This window comes from Salmo trutta, chromosome 2 (assembly GCF_901001165.1).
Source record: "Salmo trutta chromosome 2, fSalTru1.1, whole genome shotgun sequence".
In the NCBI taxonomy this organism is placed as follows: domain Eukaryota; kingdom Metazoa; phylum Chordata; class Actinopteri; order Salmoniformes; family Salmonidae; genus Salmo; species Salmo trutta.
This window is the reverse complement of record NC_042958.1, coordinates 71,546,789-71,567,344: the sequence shown is the minus strand read 5'-3', so window position 1 is coordinate 71,567,344 and position 20,556 is coordinate 71,546,789. Positions and strand designations below refer to the sequence as shown.

General features: G+C 44.1%; 1 protein-coding gene across 3 annotated transcripts in view; it reads left to right on the top strand.

Annotated features, from left to right (window-relative positions):
* The window catches only part of si:ch211-180a12.2 (uncharacterized), a 67,650-nt gene extending 47,305 nt beyond the window's left edge, over positions 1-20,345 (top strand). For 2 of the 3 annotated variants that reach the window (XM_029713972.1, XM_029713953.1), the window contains exons 10-13: positions 7,906-8,250; positions 8,511-8,789; positions 9,203-9,472; positions 19,994-20,345. In XM_029713972.1, coding sequence (XP_029569832.1) covers positions 7,906-8,250; positions 8,511-8,789; positions 9,203-9,472; positions 19,994-20,025 — 926 coding nt within the window. In that variant the 3' untranslated portion in view covers positions 20,026-20,345. The remainder of the gene's footprint in view (positions 1-7,905; positions 8,251-8,510; positions 8,790-9,202; positions 9,473-19,993) is intronic. The other variant, XM_029713962.1, reaches the window with a different exon arrangement.
* The last annotated feature ends 211 nt before the right edge of the window (positions 20,346-20,556 follow it).

Below are 20,556 nucleotides of genomic sequence, written 5' to 3'. Positions count from 1 at the left end.
GAAAGATAGGGTCCAGATTGTCTAGCCCGGCTTATATAGGGGTCCAGATTTAGCAGCTCTTTCAGAACATCAGCTATCTGGATTTGGGTGAAGGAGAAATGGGGGGGCTTGGGCGAGTTGCTGTGGGGGGTGCAGGGCTGTTGACCGGGGAAGGGGTAGCCAGGTTGAAGGCATAGACAGCCGTGGAAAAATGCTTATTGAAATTCTCAATTACAGTGGATTTATCGGTGGTGACAGTGGTTCCTAGCCTCGGTACAGTAGGCAGCTGGGATGAGGTGCTCTTATTCTCCATGGACTTTAGTGTCCCAGAACTTTTTGGAGTTTGTGCTACAGGATGCAAATTTCTGCTTGAAAAAGCTAGCCTTAGCGTTCCTAACTGCCTGTGTATATTGGTTCCTATTCGATGCTAATGCAGAACGCCACAGGATGTTTTTGTGCTGGTCAAGGGCAGTCAGGTCTAGAGACAACCAAGGGCAATATCTGTTCCTGGTTCAATTTTTTTTGAAAGGGGCACGTTTATTTAAGATGGTGAAGAAGGCACTTTTAAAGAATAACCAGGCATCCTCTACTGATGGGATGAGGTCAATATCCTTCCAGGATACCCGGGCCAGGTCGATTAGAAAGGCCTGCTCGCTGAAGTGTTTTAGGGAGCGTTTGACAGTGATGAGGGGTAGTCGTTTGACCGCAGACCCATTACAGATGCGGGCAATGAGGCAGTGATCGCTGAGATCGTGATTGAAAACAGCAGAGGTGTATTTGGAGGGCAAGTTGGTTAGGATGATATCTATGAGGGTGCCCGTGTTTACGAATTTGGGGTTGTACCTGGGGGGTTCATTGATAATTTGTGTGAGATTGAGGGTATCAAGCTTAGATTGTAGGATGGCCGGGGTGTTAAGCATGTCCCAGTTTAGGTCACCTGGCAGCACGAGCTCTGAAGATAGATGGGGGGGCAATCAATTCGCATATATGGTGTCCAGGGCACAGCTGGAGGCAGAGGGTGGTCTATAGCAAGCAGAAATGGTTTGAGACTTGTTTCTGGAAAGGTGGATTTTTAGAAGTAGAAGCTCGAATTGTTTCGTTACAGACCTGGATAGTATGACAGAACTTTGCAGGCTATCTCTGCAGTAGATTACAACTCTGCACCTTTGGCAGTTCTATCTTGTCGGGAAATGTTATAGTTAGGGATGGAAATTTCAGGGTTTTTGGTGGTCTTCCTAAGCCAGGATTCAGACATGGCTAGGACATCCGGGTTGGCAGAGTGTGCTAAAGCAGTGAATAAAACAAACTTAGTGAGGAGGCTTCTAATGTTAACATGCATGCAACCAAGGCTTATACTGTTACAGAAGTCAACAAATGAGAGCACCTGGGGAATAGGAGTGGAGCTAGGCACTGCAGGGCCTGGATTAACCTCTGACCTCTGTCACCAGAGGAACAGAGGAGGAGTAGAATAAGGGTACGACTAAAGGCTATAAGAACTGGTTGTCTAGTACGTTCAGAACAGAGTGTAAAAGGAGCAGGTTTCTGGGTGTGATAGAATAGATTCAAGGCATAATGTACAGACAAAGATATGGTAGGATGTGAATACACTGGAGGTAAACCTAGGCATTGAGTGATGATGAGAGAGATATTGTCTCTAGAAACATAATTTAAACCAGGTGATGTCACCGCGTGTGTGGGGGGTGGAACTAAAGGGTTCGCTAAGGCATATTGAGCGGGACTGGAGGCTATAACCAGAACAGCAATGGACAAGACATATTGACATTAGGTAGAGGCATGCGTAGCCGAGTGATCATAGGGGCCCAGTAAGTAGTGAATCTGGCTGGAGACACTGCGATTCAGACAGCTAAGTTGCCGGGGCTAGCAAGCTAGCAGAAGGGCCTTAGAGGGACGTCGCGACGGAGGATGTCAGTTAAAGCCTCCTCGTGCGGAGCCTCCTCTTCAGTTGTGATGGATTAGTAGGGTTCCGTGTGGTAAAGGGGTCCAGTCCAATTGGCAAAAAGGGTATAGTGGCCCAAAAATTCAGCTAACAGTCCAATATGCTCTAGACAGCTAGCGGGCCGCAGCTAGCAGGCTAGCAGATGGGCATTCAGTTGACATCGCGACGGAGGGGCCAGTTGAATAACCCCCTCGGGCAGATTACGTGGGTAGTCCAGTCGTGAAGGATCGGCGGGGCTTTGTACCGGCAGTAAAAGGGGTCAAGGTATAGGTATTGTAGCCCAGGAGTGGCTGATGGGCCTCTTCAGCTGGCCGGGAGATGGGCCTAGCATGGGCTAGCTCCAGGCTAATTGGTGCTTGCTTCGGGACAGACTTTAGCTGCAATCCGAGTGTCTACTCCTGGCTATCTAGCTGCGATGATCCAGGTGAAAAGGTTCAGAGCTTGTGGTAGGAATCCGGGGACATAGAGAGAAAATAGGTCCGGTATGCTCTGGTTTGAATCACATTGTGCAAACTGGCGAGAGTTTTCCGAGCTAAAGGTTAGCTGATGACCGCTAGCAGTGGTTAGCTGACTACTAGCAAGTAGCTAGTTAGCTGGCTAGCTGCTGTTGGGGGTTCCGATTCAGAAGTAAAGAAAAATACTTTAGAAAAAAGCAGATCCACACCACATTGGGTGAGGCGGGTTGCAGGAGAGTATTTTGATGTTGAGGTTTAGAAAAATATAAAAAGATATGTGAAGAAAAAAATATATAAAAGATATATACATGGGACACGACAAAGACGAGGACAAAGATGTCTGACTGCTATGCCATCTTGGTTATAATGTATTAAAGTGCCAAAAGATTTGAGTCTGTATGTTGGCAGCAGCCTCTCTGTGTTAGTGATGGCTGTTTACCAGTCTGATGGCCTTGAGATAGAAGCTGTTTTTCAGTGTCTTGGTCCCAGCTTTGATGCACCTGTACTGACCTCGCCTGCTGTATGATAGCGGGGTGAACAGGCAGTGGCTCGGGTGGTTGTTGTCCTTGATGATCTTTTTGGCCTTCCTATGACATCGGGTGCTGTAGGTGTCCTGAAAGGCAGGTAGTTTGCCCCCGGTGATACGTTGTGCAGACCGCACTACCCTATGGAGAGCCTTGCGGTTGTGGGCGGAGCAGTTTCCGTACCAGGCGGTGATACAGCCTGACAGGATGCTCTCGATTGTGCATCTGTAAAAGTTTGAAGGTTTTAGGTGACAAGCCAAATTTCTTCAGCTGTTGCACCTTCTTCACCACGCTGCCTGTGTGGGTGGACCATTTCAGTTTGTCCGTGATGTGTATGCCGAGGAAAAACGTTCCACCTTCTCCACTACTGTCCCGTTGATGTGGATGGGGGGATGCTCCCTCTGCTGTTAAATGAAGTCCATGATCATCTCCTTTGTTTTGTTGACGTTGAGTGAGAGGTTATTTTCCTGACACCACACTCCGAGGGTCCTCACCTCCTCTCTGTAGGCCATCTTGTTGTTGTTGATAATCAAGCCTACCACTGTAGTGTCGTCTGCAAACTTGATGATTGAGTTGGAGGCGTGCTTGGCCAGGGAGTACAGGAGAGGGCTGAGAACGCTCCCTTGTGGGGCAACAGTGTTGAAGATCAGCGGGGTGGAGATGTTGTTTCCTACCCTCACCACCTAGGGGAGGCCCGTCAGAAAGTCCAGGACTCAGTTGCACAGGGCGTGGTCGAGACCCAGGGTAATGATGAGTTTGGGGGGTACTATGGTGTTAAATGCTGAGCTGTAGTCAATGAACAGCATTCGTACAGGGGTATTCCTCTTCTCCAGACGGGATAGGGCAGTGTGCAGTGTTATGGCGATTGCGTCATCTGTGGACCTATTGGGTCGATAAGCAAATTGGAGTGGGTCTAGGGTATCAGGTAGGGTGGAGGTGATATGATCCTTGACTAGTCTCTCAAAGCACTTCGTGATGACAGAAGTGAGTGCTATGGGGCGATAGTCATTTAGTTCAGTTATTTTAGCATTCTTGTGAACAGGAACAATGGTGGCCATCTTGAAGCATGTGGACACAGCAGACTGGGATATATTGAATATGTCCGTAAACACACCAGCCAGCTGGAGGGCGCATGCTCTAAGGACGTCTGGGCCGGCAGCCTTGCGAGGGTTAACACGTTTAAATATTTTACTCACGTCGGCCACGGTAAAGAAGAGCCCACAGGCTTTGGTAGTGGGCCGTGTCGGTGGTACTGTATTGTCCTCAAAGCGAGAAATTAAGTTGTTTAATTTGTCTGGGAGCAAGACCTCAATGTCTACGACAGGGCTGGTTTTCTTTTTGTAATCCGGGATTGACTGTAGACCCTGCCACATACAGTTGAAGTCGGAAGTTTACATACACCTTAGCAAAATACATTTAAACTCAGTTTTTCACAATTCCTTTACATTTAATCCGAATAAAAATTCCCTCTCTTAGGTCAGTTAGGATCACCACTTTATTTTAAGAATGTGAAATGTCAGAATAATAGCAGAGAGAATGATCTAATTCCCAGTGGGTCAGAGGTTCACATGCACTCAATTAGTGTTTGGTAGCATTGCCTTTTAAAATGTTAAACTTGGGTCAAACGTTTCTGGTAGCCTTCCACAAGCTTCCAACAGTAAATTGGGTGAATTTTGGCCCATTCCTCCTGACAGAGCTGGTGTAACTGAGTCAGGTTTGTAGGCCTCCGAGCTCACACACACTTCTTCAGTTCTGCCCACAAATGGTCTATAGGATTGAGATCAGGGCTTTGTGATGGCCACTCCAATACCTTGACTTTGTTGTCCTTAAGCCATTGAAGTATGTTTGGGTTCATTGTCCATTTGGAAGGCCCATTTGTGACCAAGCTTTAACTTCCTGACTGATGTCTTGATGTTGCTTCAATATATCCACATAATTTTATTTCCTCATGATGCCATCTATTTTGTGAAGTGTACCAGTCCCTCCTGCAGCAAAACATCCCCACAACATGATGCTGCGCCCCCATGTTTCACGGTTGGGATTGTGTTTTTCGGCTTGCAAGCCTACCCCTTTTTCCTCCAAACATAACGATGGTCATTATGGGCAAACAGTTCTATTTTTGTTTCATCAGACCAGAGTACACTTCTCCAAAAACTACGATCTTTGTCCCCATGTGCAGTTGCAAACCGTAGTCTGGCTTTTTTATGGCAGTTTTGGAGCAGTGGCTTCTTCCTTGCTGAGCGGCCTTTTCAGGTTATGTCGATATAGGACTCGTTTTACTGTGGATATAGATACTTTTGTACCTGTTTCCTCCAGCATCTTCAAAGGTCCTTTGCTGTTGTTCTGGGATTGATTTGCACTTTTTGCACCAAAGTACGTTCATCTCTATGATACAGAGCGCGTCTCCTTCCTGAGCGTTATGACGGCTGCATGGTCCCATGGTGTTTATACTTGCGTACTATTGTTTGTACAGATGAACATGGTACCTTCAGGCGTTTGGAAATTGCTCCCAAGGATGAACCAGACTTGTGGAGGTCTACAATTGTTTTTCTGAGGTTCTGCTGATTTCTTTTGATTTTCCCATGATGTCAAGCAAAGAGGCACTGAGTTTGAAGGTAGGCCTTGAAATACATCCACAGGTACACCTCCAATTGACTCAAATGATGTCAATTAGCTTATCAGAAGCTTCTAAAGCCATGACATCATTTTCTGGAATTTTCCAAGCTGTTTAAAGGCACAGGCAACTTAGTGTATGTACACTTCTGACCCCCTGGAATTGTGGTACAGTGATTATAAGTGAAATAGTCTGTAAATAATTGTTGGAAAAATTACTTGAGTCATGCACAAAGTAGATGTCCTAACCGACTTGCCAAAACTATAGTTTGCTAACAAGAAATTGGTGGAGTGGTTGAAAAACAAGTTTTTATGACTCCAACCTAAGTGTATGTAAACTTCCGACTTCAACTGTACGTCTCGTGTTTGAGCCATTGAATTGCGACTCTACTTTGTCTCTATACTGATGCTTTGCTTGTTTGATTGCCTTGTGGAGGGAATAGCTACACTCTTTGTATTCGGTCATGTTTCCAGTCTCCTTGCCATGATTAAAAGCGGTGGTACGCGCTTTCAGTTTTGCACGAATGCTGCCATCAAACCACAGTTTCTGGTTAGGGAAGGTTTTAATAGTCACAGTAGGTACAACATCACCGATGCACTTGCTAATAAACTCGCTCACCGAGTCCGCGAATACATCAATTTTGTCTGAGGCTACTTGAAACGTGGAATCTGATTGGTCAGGGGGGGGATATACACGGCTGTGACTATAATCTAAGAGAATTCTCTTGTTAGATAATGCGATCGGCATGTGATTGTAATGAATTCTAGGTCAGGTGAACTCCTGTATGTTGTTATGATCACACCATGAGTCGTTAATCATAAGGCATACACCCCCACCCTTCTTCTTTCCAGAGAGTTGTTTGTTTCCGTCGCCGCGATGTGTGAAGAAACCGGGTGGCTGTACTGACTCTGACAACATATCCCGAGACAACATATCCCATGTTTCTGTGAAACAGAGAACGTTACAATCTCTGATGTCTCTCTGGAAGGCAACTCATGCCCTAATTCTGTCCGCCTTGTTGTCTAGGGATTGGACATTGGCGAGTAATATGCTCAGAACCTGTGGATGGTGTGCTCGCCTTCTAAATCTGACCAGTAGGCCGCTCCGTCTGCCTCTCCTGCGGCGACCACGTTGTTTTGATCGGCCTCTAAGATAAGATCCCATGTCCAAAGGGTCCGCTTTTATATCCAATAGTTCTTCCAGGCTGTATGTAATAATACTTGATATTTTCCGGGCTAACAATGTAAGAAATAATACATAAAAAAAACGAATTACTGCATAGTTTCCTAAGGACCTAAAGCGAGGTGACCATCTCTGTTGGCGCCATTGGCGCAATTCAGCATTGTTCACACCCTCTTAAGCCTGAGCCCCACCCATCTCTATAAGGGTTGATCTGTGTGTTCTGTACTAACTTGCCAGCTACTTTCAGACATCTAAGAGAGAGAGAGAGAACAGCTCACTGAACATTACCCACCCTAGCAGAGCTGGTTAGGCTGCTTTGTTATCCAGAGCGTTGGTGACTGCAACTGCTGTCAGATTGTCCGTTCGTGAATTCAGAGCCTTTCGCATTCAGAGCACACTCTGAGCGCTCAGGCCAATAAGTAGGGTTGTTTCCGAAAGCTCTGACCTCACAACGACAGTCAAGCACCCAAGCTAACGCACTCTAACCATTTTACTTCTAGCGGAGCTGGTTAGGCAGTTTTACAGTCACCAACGCTCTGTATAACATGAAGAGTGCTGCTGGCAACATCAAACATCTTTGAAAAGCTTTGTCTTAATGGGGTACTGTTGTATTTTGAGGCGGTCTTGAATAAGCTAAGTAGCCAATAGGCAGAGGGTAGCATCATTTGTCTGATTCTCTGTAATAATGGTATCAGAATAATAATGCATTTTATTTTGTAAAGTGGTTTCTTCCAATAAACACAACATTTTCAGTCACCTCCTTGTCTGAAGGACAAGTGGATAAACAAGTTAATGTCAACCCCTGCATGTTTTTTTCAAAAGTCTCATTGAATACAGGCCTAAATTGAACACCACACATTGGCTGCTACTGTAGGCTGAATGATAGAACAGCTATTTCCATGTTAAAATGTTATGGGATGCATTTATTCCATTGTTTTTGATGGTAGGCCACACTGGTTAGACGTACATTATGATCAAATTGCCACAGTAGCCTACATGGCCACTGTTAAAACTGTAATTTAATGCAGGTACAGCCTCAGTGGTCACAGTAAACGTGTGCTGGAAGTTGCACAGAACGTTCAATTTTGCGCTCAACAGACCTGAAATTTGCTCAGTGTGGAATTTTTTTTGAGGGAACATTGGTCATGATTAAATGTATTCCACTCATCTTCAATTACATCTTGTTTCTTGCAGGTTTCATAAAAAGGCCCAATGTGTCCGAGATCATCAGCTCTGCCTCCTTCCCTGGTCAACATTTGACATTGGGCTGTGACATGACTGGGTTCTACCCTCCAGGCATCTCAGTCACCTGGCTCCGTCTGAGAGAAGGAGAGGTGGATGACCGAGAGGAAGAGGTGATAGAAGGAGGAGAAATCTGGGGGCCCCTGCTGAGCGGTCCCAGTACCTACCGTGCCAATGCCACTTTGAGGAAGGGGGGAACAAATGAAGAGAAGGAGAGCGCAGGAGGGGTGGTGTGCCGAGTGGAGCACTGTTCGCTGGAGGAGCCCATCGAGAGACGGTGGAGAAACATTCTTATCGGTACCTGTCTCTCTCTAGTCTACATTCATGTAATGTGAACATTGTTAATATAGACTTCATTTAAATGTTATTTAGCAGTACGCCAACTGTTTTAAGCCTGTAACTGGTCGTATGTACTTTCTTATAGGTTATGAATAACCTATCGAACAGTATAATGTTTTAAGTATATGTTACATTCAAGGAATTCTATCTACTATACATTTTCAAAATACTTTGACCTTTAATCCTCACTCCCCTCTTTCTCTCTCTCTTTTTCCCAGCTGCTCCCTCCATCCCCTCCTCTCTTACTGTCCGTTGGACCAGCGAGGGTGTTGGGGTTTTCAATCTCCTTTTGACGGGAGGCCACCCAAAAGCTAAAGTGCTTTGGGCAGCAGGGGGCACCACCTTCATACCACTGGTGTCCAACGAGACAGGCGGGAAGGGAGTGGACGGACAGAGAGAGTTTAGGAGCGTGTGCGCTTTGGAGAGATCCACTTGCTGGCTCAGTCAGACAGACGGAAATGGTCAGATGGACAGTCGGAAAAACGGACACACACTTAGTGGGTTTTTATTAACACTAGTGAAACAGTACCTGTCCATGTTAGAACTGGATTGTGTTCATTAAGCATCAAACGGAAGAAAAGGACTGACAAGGGAGGGACTACAAGCATTTGTCGAATAAGAAACGCTAATTTTAGTTTTCAGTTTCAAAACAATTTGCAATGATTTGCCTTATTGAACATCTTCCTGTTTCGACCCAAGCTAATGCTGTTGTGGCTAATTCAGTCAAGGTTATGTGTGCATATGCAAACTCATTGCGCCTATGATTTAAGTTTAAACATTAGCTGTAAGTGTGCAACATTTCATAAGCATATTCATTAGTAATACAAATCCTATGCAGTACTTGTACATGCGTTCACAATTTATCCAGTAAAGTGACTAAATATCTCTTTATATCTCTTAATGTCTGTAGAAACAAAAGCCGCAGTCGCTGACCCCGAAACGGAAGGAATAGAGTACATTGACGAAAGAGACGGAGAAAACAACGACGTGGAAAGAAAGGTGACGCAGATGGAGGTGGAGGATGAGAGTAGGGAAGAGGAAGAAGAAGGAATGGAAACGTTGCACATTAACAGGGTGAACATGAGAAAGGGGCCTAGAGGGGAGGAGAGAGCACGACTGAGAGTGAGCGTGGAGATCACCCACCCGGCCCTTAAGCTGCCTGTGCACCGAACATGGACAGGTACTGTATTACACTGCTTATCCTATAAAATCATTCAAATGTAATATTTCTATACCATATTACATACAGGCCTATCCAATGAAACCGCTATACTATAACATTGCTATATGCTGTCAAAGTAACAGCATATATGAACTAGATGGTAACTTTAAAAGTAAAGTTGTTGGGCTTGCTTTTACTTTACTATTTAAAGCAAATCATACATATAGACAAAGTAATATTTAGTAAAATAATTGGTCTGATTATTTTGATAGACTACTATATCAACCTTTATTTCTTTCGATTGCGTGGCATTTCGATCGCAAAAATGGCTAAACTACAGTTGTTGCGTGTCAAAACTGACACAAGAAAGATACAGAACAAAGCCATCTTCTGTCAGAAGATGGGAATAAAAGGCAGGATCATGTGGACAACACTCTTAGGAAAGCAAAGCAACTCAATCATTCATGCTGTGGGTTTCAGATAAATAGATGTGCGATTTACTTTTGTGAAACGTTTAGTGTAAATTATTTGTGGAAAGAAATATAATGGTGCATCTAGTGATGGCAGCTCTTTAAAAGTATTTTTGTGGTAGTTGAACTATGTAGAATAGGTTCGTACATTGCATTCGGAAAGTATTCAGACCCTTTGACTTTTTCCACATTTTGTTACATTACAGCCTTGTTGGTTTTTTTTCGTCATCAATCTACACACAATACCCCATAATGACAAAGCAAAAACATTAAAATAAAAACTGAAATATCACATTTACATAAGAATTCAGACCCTTTACTCAGTACTTTGTTGAAGCACCTTTGGCAGTTATTACAGCCTTGAGTCTTCTTGGGTATGACGGTGGCACGCCTGTATTTGGGGAGTTTCTCCCAGTCTTTCCTGCAGATCCTCTCAAGCTCTGTCAGGTTGGATGGGGAGCGTCACAGCACAGCTATTTTCAGTTCTCTCCAGAGATGTAAGATAGGATTCAAGTCCGGGCTTTGGCTGGGCCACTCAATGACATTCAGAGACTTGTCCCGAAGCCACTCCTGCGTTGTCTTGACTGTGTGCTTAGGGTCGTTGTCCTGTTGGAAGGTGAACCTTCTGGAGCTCCTGTCAGAGTGACCATCGGGTTCTTGATCACCCCCCTGACCAAGGCCCTTCTCCCCCGATTGCTCTGTTTGACCTGGCAGCCAGCTCTAGGAAGAGTCTTGTGGTTTTCCAACTTCTTCCATTTCAGAATGATGGAGGCCACTGTGTTCTTGGGGACCTTCAATGCTTCAAGATACCCTTCCCCAGATCTGTGCCTCGACACAATCCTGTCTCAGAGCTCTACGGACAATTCCTTTGACATCATAGCTTGGTTATTGCTCTGACATGCACTGTCAGCTGTGGGACCTTATATAGACAGGTGTGTGCCTTTCCAAATCATGTCCAATCAATTAAGCAATTTGTAGAAACATCTCAAGGATGCTCTCTCTGTTGCAGCTGTAGAACCTTTTGAGGATCTCCCGGACCCATGCCAAATCTTTTTAGTTTCCTGAGGGGGAATAGGCTTTCTTGGTGTGTTTGGACCATTCTATTTTGTTGGTGATGTGGACACCAAGGAACTTGAAGCTCTCAACCTGCTCCACTACAGCCCCGTCGATGAGAATGGGGGCGTGCTCGGTCCTCCTTTTCCTGTAGTCCACAATCATCTCCTTAGTCTTGGTTACGTTGAGGGATAGATTGTTATTCTGGCACCACCCGGCCAGGTCTCTAACCTCCTCCCTATAGGCTGTCTCGTCGTTGTTGGTGATCAGGCCTAGTACTGAATACTTAAAAATAAGATCTTTCTGTTTTATATTTTTAATAAATTATCAAAAAAATAACTGTCACGGTTGTCGTCGGTGAAGGAGGACCAAAACGCAGCAGGTATGTGCAGGCTCATCTTGACTTTTATTAACTAACAAAATGAACACCCAAAATAACAAACAGAATTACGATCGACAAAAAACAGTCTGGTAAGGCACAAGGCTAAACACAGAACAATCACCCACCAATAACAAACACACCCTAATATATGGGACTCTCAATCAAAGGCAGATAGACAACACCTGCCTTCAACTGAGAGTCCCAACCCCAATTAACCAAACATAGAAACAGACATACTAGACTAAACATAGAATACCTGAAAACCAAACAGTGCCCAAAAACCCCGGAATACTTAAACCAAATGCCCCTTCAACAAAACACACCACCCCGAACCACATAAAACGAATACCCTCTGCCACGTCCTGACCAAACTACAATACTAATTAACCCTGATACTGGCCAGGACGTGACAGTACCCCACCCCCCCCCCCCCCCCCCCTTAAAGGTGCTAACCCCGGAAGCACCTTAAAAACAAAAAAAACTAAAACAAAAAAAACAACAACCCCAAACAACAAAACCAAAATTCCCCTCTACTAAAGGGAGGGAAGGGAGGGTGGCTGCCGTCAACGACGGCACTGTGCTACACCCCCCCTCCCCAACCCACCTATATCTGGAGGTGGCTCTGGTTCCGGCCGTTCCAGGCTGTCGGGCCACTCTGGCATCGCCGGGGGGCAGTCTGGGCAGTCTGGCAGTCTGGGCAGTCTGGCAGTCTGGGCAGTCTGGCAGTCTGGGCCAGTCTGGCAGTTCGGGCCAGTCTGGCAGTTCGGGCCAGTCTGGCAGTTCGGGCCAGTCTGGCAGTTCGGGCCAGTCGGGCCAGTCTGGCAGTTCGGGCCAGTCTGGCAGTTCGGGCCAGTCTGGCCAGTCTGGCCAGTCTGGCAGTTCGGGCCAGTCTGGCCAGTCTGGCAGTTCTGGCCAGTCTGGCAGTTCGGGCCAGTCTGGCCAGTCTGGCAGTTCTGGCCAGTCTGGCAGTTCTGGCAGTTCTGGCCAGTCTGGCAGTTCTGGCAGTTCTGGCCAGTCTGGCAGTTCGGGCCAGTCTGGCCAGTCTGGCAGTTCGGGCCAGTCTGGCCAGTCTGGCAGTTCGGGCCAGTCTGGCCAGTCTGGCAGTTCGGGCCAGTCTGGCCAGTCTGGCAGTTCGGGCCAGTCTGGCCAGTCTGGCAGTTCGGGCCAGTCTGGCAGTTCGGGCCAGTCTGGCAGTTCGGGCCAGTCTGGCAGTTCGGGCCAGTCTGGGCAGTCTGGCCGCTCGGGACAGTCTGGGCAGTCTGGCCGCTCCGGCAGTTCAGCGCAGTCTGGCCGCTCCGGCGACTGTTGACTGGCGAGGCTGGGTTTACGCACTTGAAGGCTAGTGCGGGGAGCAGGAACAGTCGGACTGGGTTGACGCACTTCCGGGTCCACACGAGAGACAGGAGCTGGAAACCCAGGGCTATGGAGGCGCACAGTCGGTCTAGATCTTACCTCTTGCACAACCCGCCTTGGCTGGATGGAACTAGTAGCCCTGTACGAGCAGGGTGCTCGTACAGGGCAGACTGGGCTGTGCAGGGGCCTGATGGTAGCCGTGCGTAGAGCGGGAGTTGGGTAGCCTGGTCCTCGGAGGCGTTACGGGCGACCAGATGCGCTGCGCAGGCATCCTCCTACCAGGCTGGATGCCCGCTCTAGCACGGCACCTGCGAGGGGCTGGAATAACTCGCACCGGACTGTGCATGCGTATGGGTGAGAGAGTGCGCTCCTCAGCGAAACATAGCGCTCTCCACCCCATACGCTCCTCCATATAACCACGGGTAGCTGGCTTCCGGCTCTTCCTACGCCTAGCCAAACTACCCGTGTGCCCCCCCAAAAAAAATTATTGGGGGTGCCTCTCGTGCTTCTCCCTCAGCGCGTCCATGGCCTCGTACCTCCGCCTCTCTGCCTTGGCTGCCTCAATTTCCCACTGCGGGCGGCGATAATCCCCAGCCTGGTGCCAAGGTCCGGCCCCGTCCAGAACTTCCTCCCAGGTCCACTTCTCCCGCCAGTCCAACTCGAAGTCCCTCTGCTCCTTCCTCTGCTGCTTGGTCCATAGTTGGTGGGTGATTCTGTCACGGTTGTCGTCGGTGAAGGAGGACCAAAACGCAGCAGCAGGCTCATCTTGACTTTTATTAACTAACAAAATGAACACCCAAAATAACAAACAGAATTACGATCGACAAAAAACAGTCTGGTAAGGCACAAGGCTAAACACAGAACAATCACCCACCAATAACAAACACAAACACACCCTAATATATGGGACTCTCAATCAAAGGCAGATAGACAACACCTGCCTTCAACTGAGAGTCCCAACCCCAATTAACCAAACATAGAAACAGACATACTAGACTAAACAGAATACCTGAAAACCAAACAGTGCCCAAAAACCCCGGAATACTTAAACCAAATGCCCCTTCAACAAAACACACCACCCCGAACCACATAAAACGAATACCCTCTGCCACGTCCTGACCAAACTACAATACTAATTAACCCTTATACTGGCCAGGACGTGACAATAACTTTTTTTCGCTTTGTCATTATGAGATATTGTGTGTAGATTGATGAGAACAATTTTTTAAATACATTTTAGAATAACGTAACAAAATGTGGAAAAAGTCAAGGGGTCTGAACTTTCCGAAAGAACTGATAGCTAGCTGTAGATCTAGCTAATAAATACCATTTTCAGGCTAACAGTCATCACTGAAAAGTGCATTTCCTGAAGAAAATGTGGTGTGCTTGCTAGTTTGTTTTAAAGTATTTATGGTTTTGAAATAAGTTATAGTAGTTTTGGCTGATTATACTTGAAAAAGTAGGCAGATGAAAATATTGATTGATTGGATAGCCTGAACTTGTGCAAGTTGGTTGGGTGTCTCTAGCTTGAATGGTTCAATTAATCTTAGTGGGTATTATATACTAATTTATGCACATTTAAGTAGTTATAATTCATAGTGCAAACCAGAGCTTGACCAGAGCTAGAGCAAACCAGAGCTAGCTAGCTATGCCCAGGACCAGAGGTGGACCAGAGCTAGTGCAGACTAGAGCAGTAGTTGTGGTCAGTAATTTTGTGGTTGTGGTCAGTAGTTGCAGTCAATAGTTGTGTGGTTGTGATCATTATTTGTGTGGTTCAGTAGTTGTGTGTCTAGTAGTTGTGGTCAGTAGTTATGTGGTTGTGGTCAGTAGTTTTGGTAAGTAAGTGTGTGGTTCAGTAGATGTGGTGAGTAGTTGTGTGGTTGTGGTCAGTAGTTTTTGTCAGTTGTGGTCAGTAGTTGTCGTTTAGTAGGTGTGGTCAGTAGTTGTGTGGTTGTGGTCAGTAGCTGTGGTCAGTAGTTGTGGTCAATTGTATTGTGGTTAGTAGTTGTGCTCAAAAGGTGTGTGGTTGGATGTAACGTGACCAACGGGCGTTATGGTTGCAGTCACGAGAGCGCTTGAAACCCAATACCTTTTTTTTCCATATTTTATTACATTATTTTGATAAGGAACTCTTAAAAAACAAACCTGACTGACTAATAATGCCGACTACCCAAAGAGGCAAGAAAAACGGCGCTACTCCGACTTCTCCTGTAGTTAAGCGTCAGAAGGCAGCCCTCAGCACTGAAACTGAGGCCTTCATAGCTGGTGTGATTTCTGAAGCATTAGCCAAGCAACAGAACTCTCTCAAGGATATGCTACAACGGGTGTTAGCTGAGGCGGTGGAACCACTCGACAGAAAACATCAAGATACTTTAGCGGCTGTTGAAGCTCTTACAATCGACATTGAGAGAAGGATGAAAGTGATTGACAACCTGTCTACTAAAGTGGACAATCCGCAAGATGAAAATAGAGAAAGCAAATGGAAAATCAACGACTGTTCGTCACAACTGGAGAAGATGCAGCTCAAGATGGCTGAAATGGAGAACCGTTCACGTTGCTCTATTTTAAAATGAATATCTTTAAAAGAAGGAGACAAGACTGACGATCCCCATCGAATTCCTACAGAGAATGATCCCATCCATATCTCACAAGGTTGATATAGAAAGAGCCCATCGCACCTACTTGGGACCTGGGACATGTAATTCTTCAGACAGACTAAGGACGCTGATCTTCAAGGTCCTCCGGTACGACTGTCAAGCCATTCTACAAGGAGCCAGAGCAGCAGATCTCATTCACCACGCTGGTAATGTACTGCTGTGAGGATGAAGACTAAACAACGGGGCCATGCAAGCACCGGGGAACCTATGACCATAAGTAAACTGGTCAGTAGGATTTATCCACTACTCCAAGGAGTTTTGAGGAACATTTTATCTAACTACTTGTGATCGTTATGAACTTCGACAATGGAGCACCAGCAAGCTAGCTAGCTACTCGCTTTCCAGCCAGCAGGGTGATTGGGACAGTAACTGGGACAGCTTGGGACAGCTAGCTAAGTCATCATCACAACTGTTAGCTAGCAAACTGATTATCTATTCAGTAGTGTTCAGTATAACCTACATGTTGTTGAAAGTTTATCTAGCTTCTATAAAAGAATTGTATTTTATAGCTAAGTTACGTTTACAACGTTCGTGTGATTACTTGTCTCATGTTTGAGTTTATTTTATTTTTACAGGGACAGTGCACAATAATCAACGTTTCAGTAAAAGTGCCGGTTTTAGCCAGCTGGCTAATTTTCAACTGCAGTCCCTGGGCAGGTTATGTTGCTATGACAACGACTGCGTAGCTAGAGAAGTCAACTATCACCACTGAATTATTTTGCAAATTAGTTCTCCATGTTTGTGCTACGTTAAGGCTTAATCATTCAGTCAATTGAGCATTTCTTGCAAGATATTTAGGAAATGGAGTGAGACGTTCAGGGGTATTTGGAGGGTTTTAGTGATAGACACCGCTGCGTTCAGTCATAGGTCTAACATTGAGTGGAGAGGGAGGACTTTTGTGTCCCAACCTGTTAGGAAGGGGAGGGATTCTTTGTTTCAACTGTTTTGATACATTTTTCAGGGTTATTGGGGTGGCATGGCAATCTGAAGGGTTTTGTAATTTTATCCAACAATGGATATGTTTACAGTTATTTAGTTGGAAACTAAATAGTCATTTTATAGCTATCATAAGTTACTTTTCTCCCCTTTTATCCATCAAACTGGTATTCACATTACCACAGATGGATCATGGCTAATTTTGTGATCATTTCTTGTAATCTGAGGGGTTCTACTGAGCCAAATAAGCGAATGTCTTGACGTATTACATAGGAATAAAGTTGACATTGCTCTATTGCAGGAGACATCTTTTAGAGGGTGAGCTGTTTCTTGCTTTAAATCTAAAGGGGTACTTATTCTACATAAATGCAATCTACCCCTTACAATTGAAAAAAGTGGAAATTATAAACAGGGCTGATTTACTATGTTCCACTCTGTATGTGAGGAAAATAGCATTTGTATCTATTTATGCTCCTATAACAAAGATTTTCTCCCTTCAGATTATACGCTTATTATTGGAGCTGACATGAATACCATTATTGATTCTAAGCTAGATAAATCTGGACCTTCTCATAGCTCATCACAAGTGATTGCTTCCAATGCACTTAAACAATTTCTTAAAGATCTTAGTCTTAGTAACTGTTGGAAATCTCATAATCTCACAACTAAGAACTATACATGCTTTTCTGATAGATTTAAGACTTTCTTGAAAATGTACTGTTTTAACATCTACTGATATTACAGGTAACTTGGAATTTATAAAAACATTACCGGCCTTCTATCTGATCATAATCCCATTTTTTGTAAATTAAAAATCTTACCAATTGTCACGTCCTGACCAGTATAAAGGGTTATTTGTTATGGTAGTTTGGTCAGGACATGGCAGAGGGTATTTGTTTTATGTGGTTCGGGGTGGTGGTTTATTTAGTAGGGCGTTTTGATTTATTATTTCCGGGTTTTTGGTCTATGTTCTATGTTTTGGTATTTCTATGTTCGTTCTGGTTTGTTGTATTTCTATGTTTAGGTTAATGGGGGGTTGGACTCTCAATTGGAGGCAGGTGCTTTCTCGTTGCCTCTGATTGAGAGTCCTATATATGGGTAATTGTTTGGTGTAGTGTTTGTGCGAGATTGTTTCTTGTTTTGCTGAGTGTGCCTGACAAGACTGTTTCGTTGTTCGTGAGTTTGTTTCTTTTTGGTGTTCTTGTTATTTAAATAAATATACAAGATGAGCATCCACATTCCTGCTGCGTTTTGGTCCTCCATTCCAGACGACAACTGTGACACCAATGAATACGTGTGCACTGAGATGGAGGTTTAATAATGCTTTACTACACAACTCTGATTTCATCTTTCAGTTTAGATCTTTTTTTTCTTTTTTTAAATTTAGAAATAAGTTAACACTCAGTGGAGGACTCAAAAAGCTGAAAAAGGTTTCATAAGAGGAAACACTACACATCTTCCCTCTAATTTACAGAAATTAAAACTTTAGAAGATCAGTGAATTGGAAAATCATTGGGAAATGCTGGAAGACTCTTAAACAACCAGTTTTTAAGTTGTGGTCACTAGTTGTGTGGTTGTGGTCACTAGTTGTGGTCAATAGTGGCCAGTAGCTTTGATACGTAGGTGTGTGGTTCAGTGGTTGTGGTCAGTAGCTAATTGTGGTCAGTAGTTTTGTGGTTTTAGTCAGCAGTTGTGTGGTTGTGGTCAGTAGTTGTGCTCCGTAATTATGTGGTCAGTAGTTGTGTTGCAGGTTCTTTGGGCCCTACAGTGTGGACATGGTCAGTAGTTGTGTTCAGTGGATGTGTTTAGTAGTTGTGCTGTTGTGTGGTTCAGTAGTTTTGTGGTTAGTAGTTGTGTGGTTGTGGTCAGTAGGTGTGGTTGTGGTCAGTAGTTTTGGTATGTAGTGGTGGTCAGTAGTTTTGTGGTTGTTGTCAGTATTTGTGGTTTAGTAGTTGTTGTCACTAGTTGTGGTCAATAGTGGCCAGTAACTTTAAGTAGGTGTGTGTGGTTTAGTGGTTGTGGTCACAAAGCTAATTGTTGTCAGTAGTTTTGTTGTTTTAGTCAGCAGTTGTGTGGTTGTGGTGGTCAGTAGTTTTGTGGTTGTAGTCAGTATTTGTAACGGCTGTCGTCGGAAGAAGTGGACCAAAATGCAGCGGAGTTAGTGTTCGTCATATTTAATAGAGAAAACGGACACTATACAATACAAAACAATAAACTGACAGCCAACACAGTCCTGTCAGGTGAAACACACTAAACAGAAACAATTACCCACAAAACCCCAATGGAAAAACATGCACTTGTGTGACTCCCAATCAACAGCAACGAACTTCAGCTGTGCCTGATTTGGGAGCCACACACGGCCCAAAACAAAGAAATACAAACACATAACGCCCACCCAACCCTGGCCTAACCAAAATAAAGAACAAAAACCCCTCTCTATGGCCAGGGCATTACAGTATTCCAGGTTTAGTAGTTGTGGTCAGTAGTTGTGTGGTTGTGGTCAGTAGTTGTGTGGTTGTGGTCAGTATTTGAGGTTTAGTAGTTGTGGTCAGTAGTTGTGTGGTTGTTGTCAGTAGTTGTGGTCATTACTTTTGGTAAGTCAAAACGTATTTGCTAATTTTATGACAAAGCAAAGAGAACTTAAAAATGTGATGTACTTTTATTGGAATGTGCAGCTGTTTTTGGTAAGTAATGAATCTTCTAGTTTCTGACATGACTTATTGCATCTTTAATGAAAGCAGTTGGTGAGTTACTGAAACAGCTCTACTTATTGATTGGTAGAAGCTATTTCTGTTCTGATTTCAGATTTGAAAAGCAGACAAGTAGAGGAGCATTTCATACACTAAGTTTTTGTCAGAAGTTTTGGGGGAGTGGTCAAAATGGCAGTTTGGAAAAAGTTGAGAAAAAATGTGTCAATCCAGTTACTAAAACAGCTGTATCATTGGATTGGTAACATCTTTTTTTGTTCCGACGACAGATTTGAATAACAGAAGTAGACAAAGATGTCCTAACCTCTACATTTTTGTTTAACTTGTTGGGAAAGTGGCCAAAATGCCAGTTGTTTATAAAAAGTTAGATGAAAATGTCTTTGACATTACTTCTGATTTCAGATTCGAAAAGCAGAGAAGTAGAGGAAGATTTTATATGTTCTAACCTTTTGTCTAAGAAGTAGTTGGCAAAGTGGTCAAAGTAGCTGATTTGTGTTAAAAGTTGCAATCATTGCATTTACAGTGAATGGAATGTTGAAAGTGATGTCACAATGGGGCCTTTAGAATGAAAGTGGATGGAGGACAAAAAATGTAATAGTTTAAAAAGTAAAAAGATATCTAAAAATGTTCTACAAGCACACTATTCCAGACCGATCTGCATGTTTTGACATTTGAATGACGTTTCTAGCTTAAACAGTGTAGGAGGAATCGCGTTCTAAAGGAAAAATAAGAAGTATGTCGAAGATTTAAAATGGGGATCTTGCGTCACAAACCCCACTAATAATACAGTGTAACTACAGTATAATAAGTCAGAAGTTTGTCAAAGATTTAAAGTTGGCACTTTTGCTTTCGCAAGCCCCATTTAATTAATGAATATAAGACATCACAAGAAATACACTTAACTTATATGCAACGTACAGTATATCACAGGACATACTTAACAAGACATAACTCTAACTCCTGTCTTTTTTTTATTGCAGAGCCCAATGAAGAGGTTTCATCTTCACTGTGAATGGGGCTTACAGAAGGTGTTTATTTTTTATAACATAGATATAAAATACTTATGGTATACGACTCCTCAGGATGTCACACTTTCCTATATGTAAGCATTTCACTGTTGGTCTACACCTGTTATTTACAAAGCTTATGACAAATACATTTGATTTGATGCTTGTTCCCGCATAATGTCATTTGTAATTGTATGATTCATACATTTCATATTCATGTCATATTTCGTTTCAGGTTCAGCACAACGTTTGTGGCATAATCTTCTAAAAACATGTACATTTTCGAAAAAATTTAATTTTGTCAATAAAATCTTGGTTCACTTTTTGTGCAGAATTTCATTTAAGTTGGGGGGATAAAACAGTTCTTTCTTCCTTTGCGCTGACATTGTACTGTGTTGTTCATTGTTTTTGCATGGGGACAAAATGTGTCAGCCTGATGCATTTCAATAATAGACGTGGTTCTCTGTCTCTTGCTTTCACCTCAACCACAGTTGAAACAAGGGGAGTGCATTTCACATGCCTTCACATTGCACATT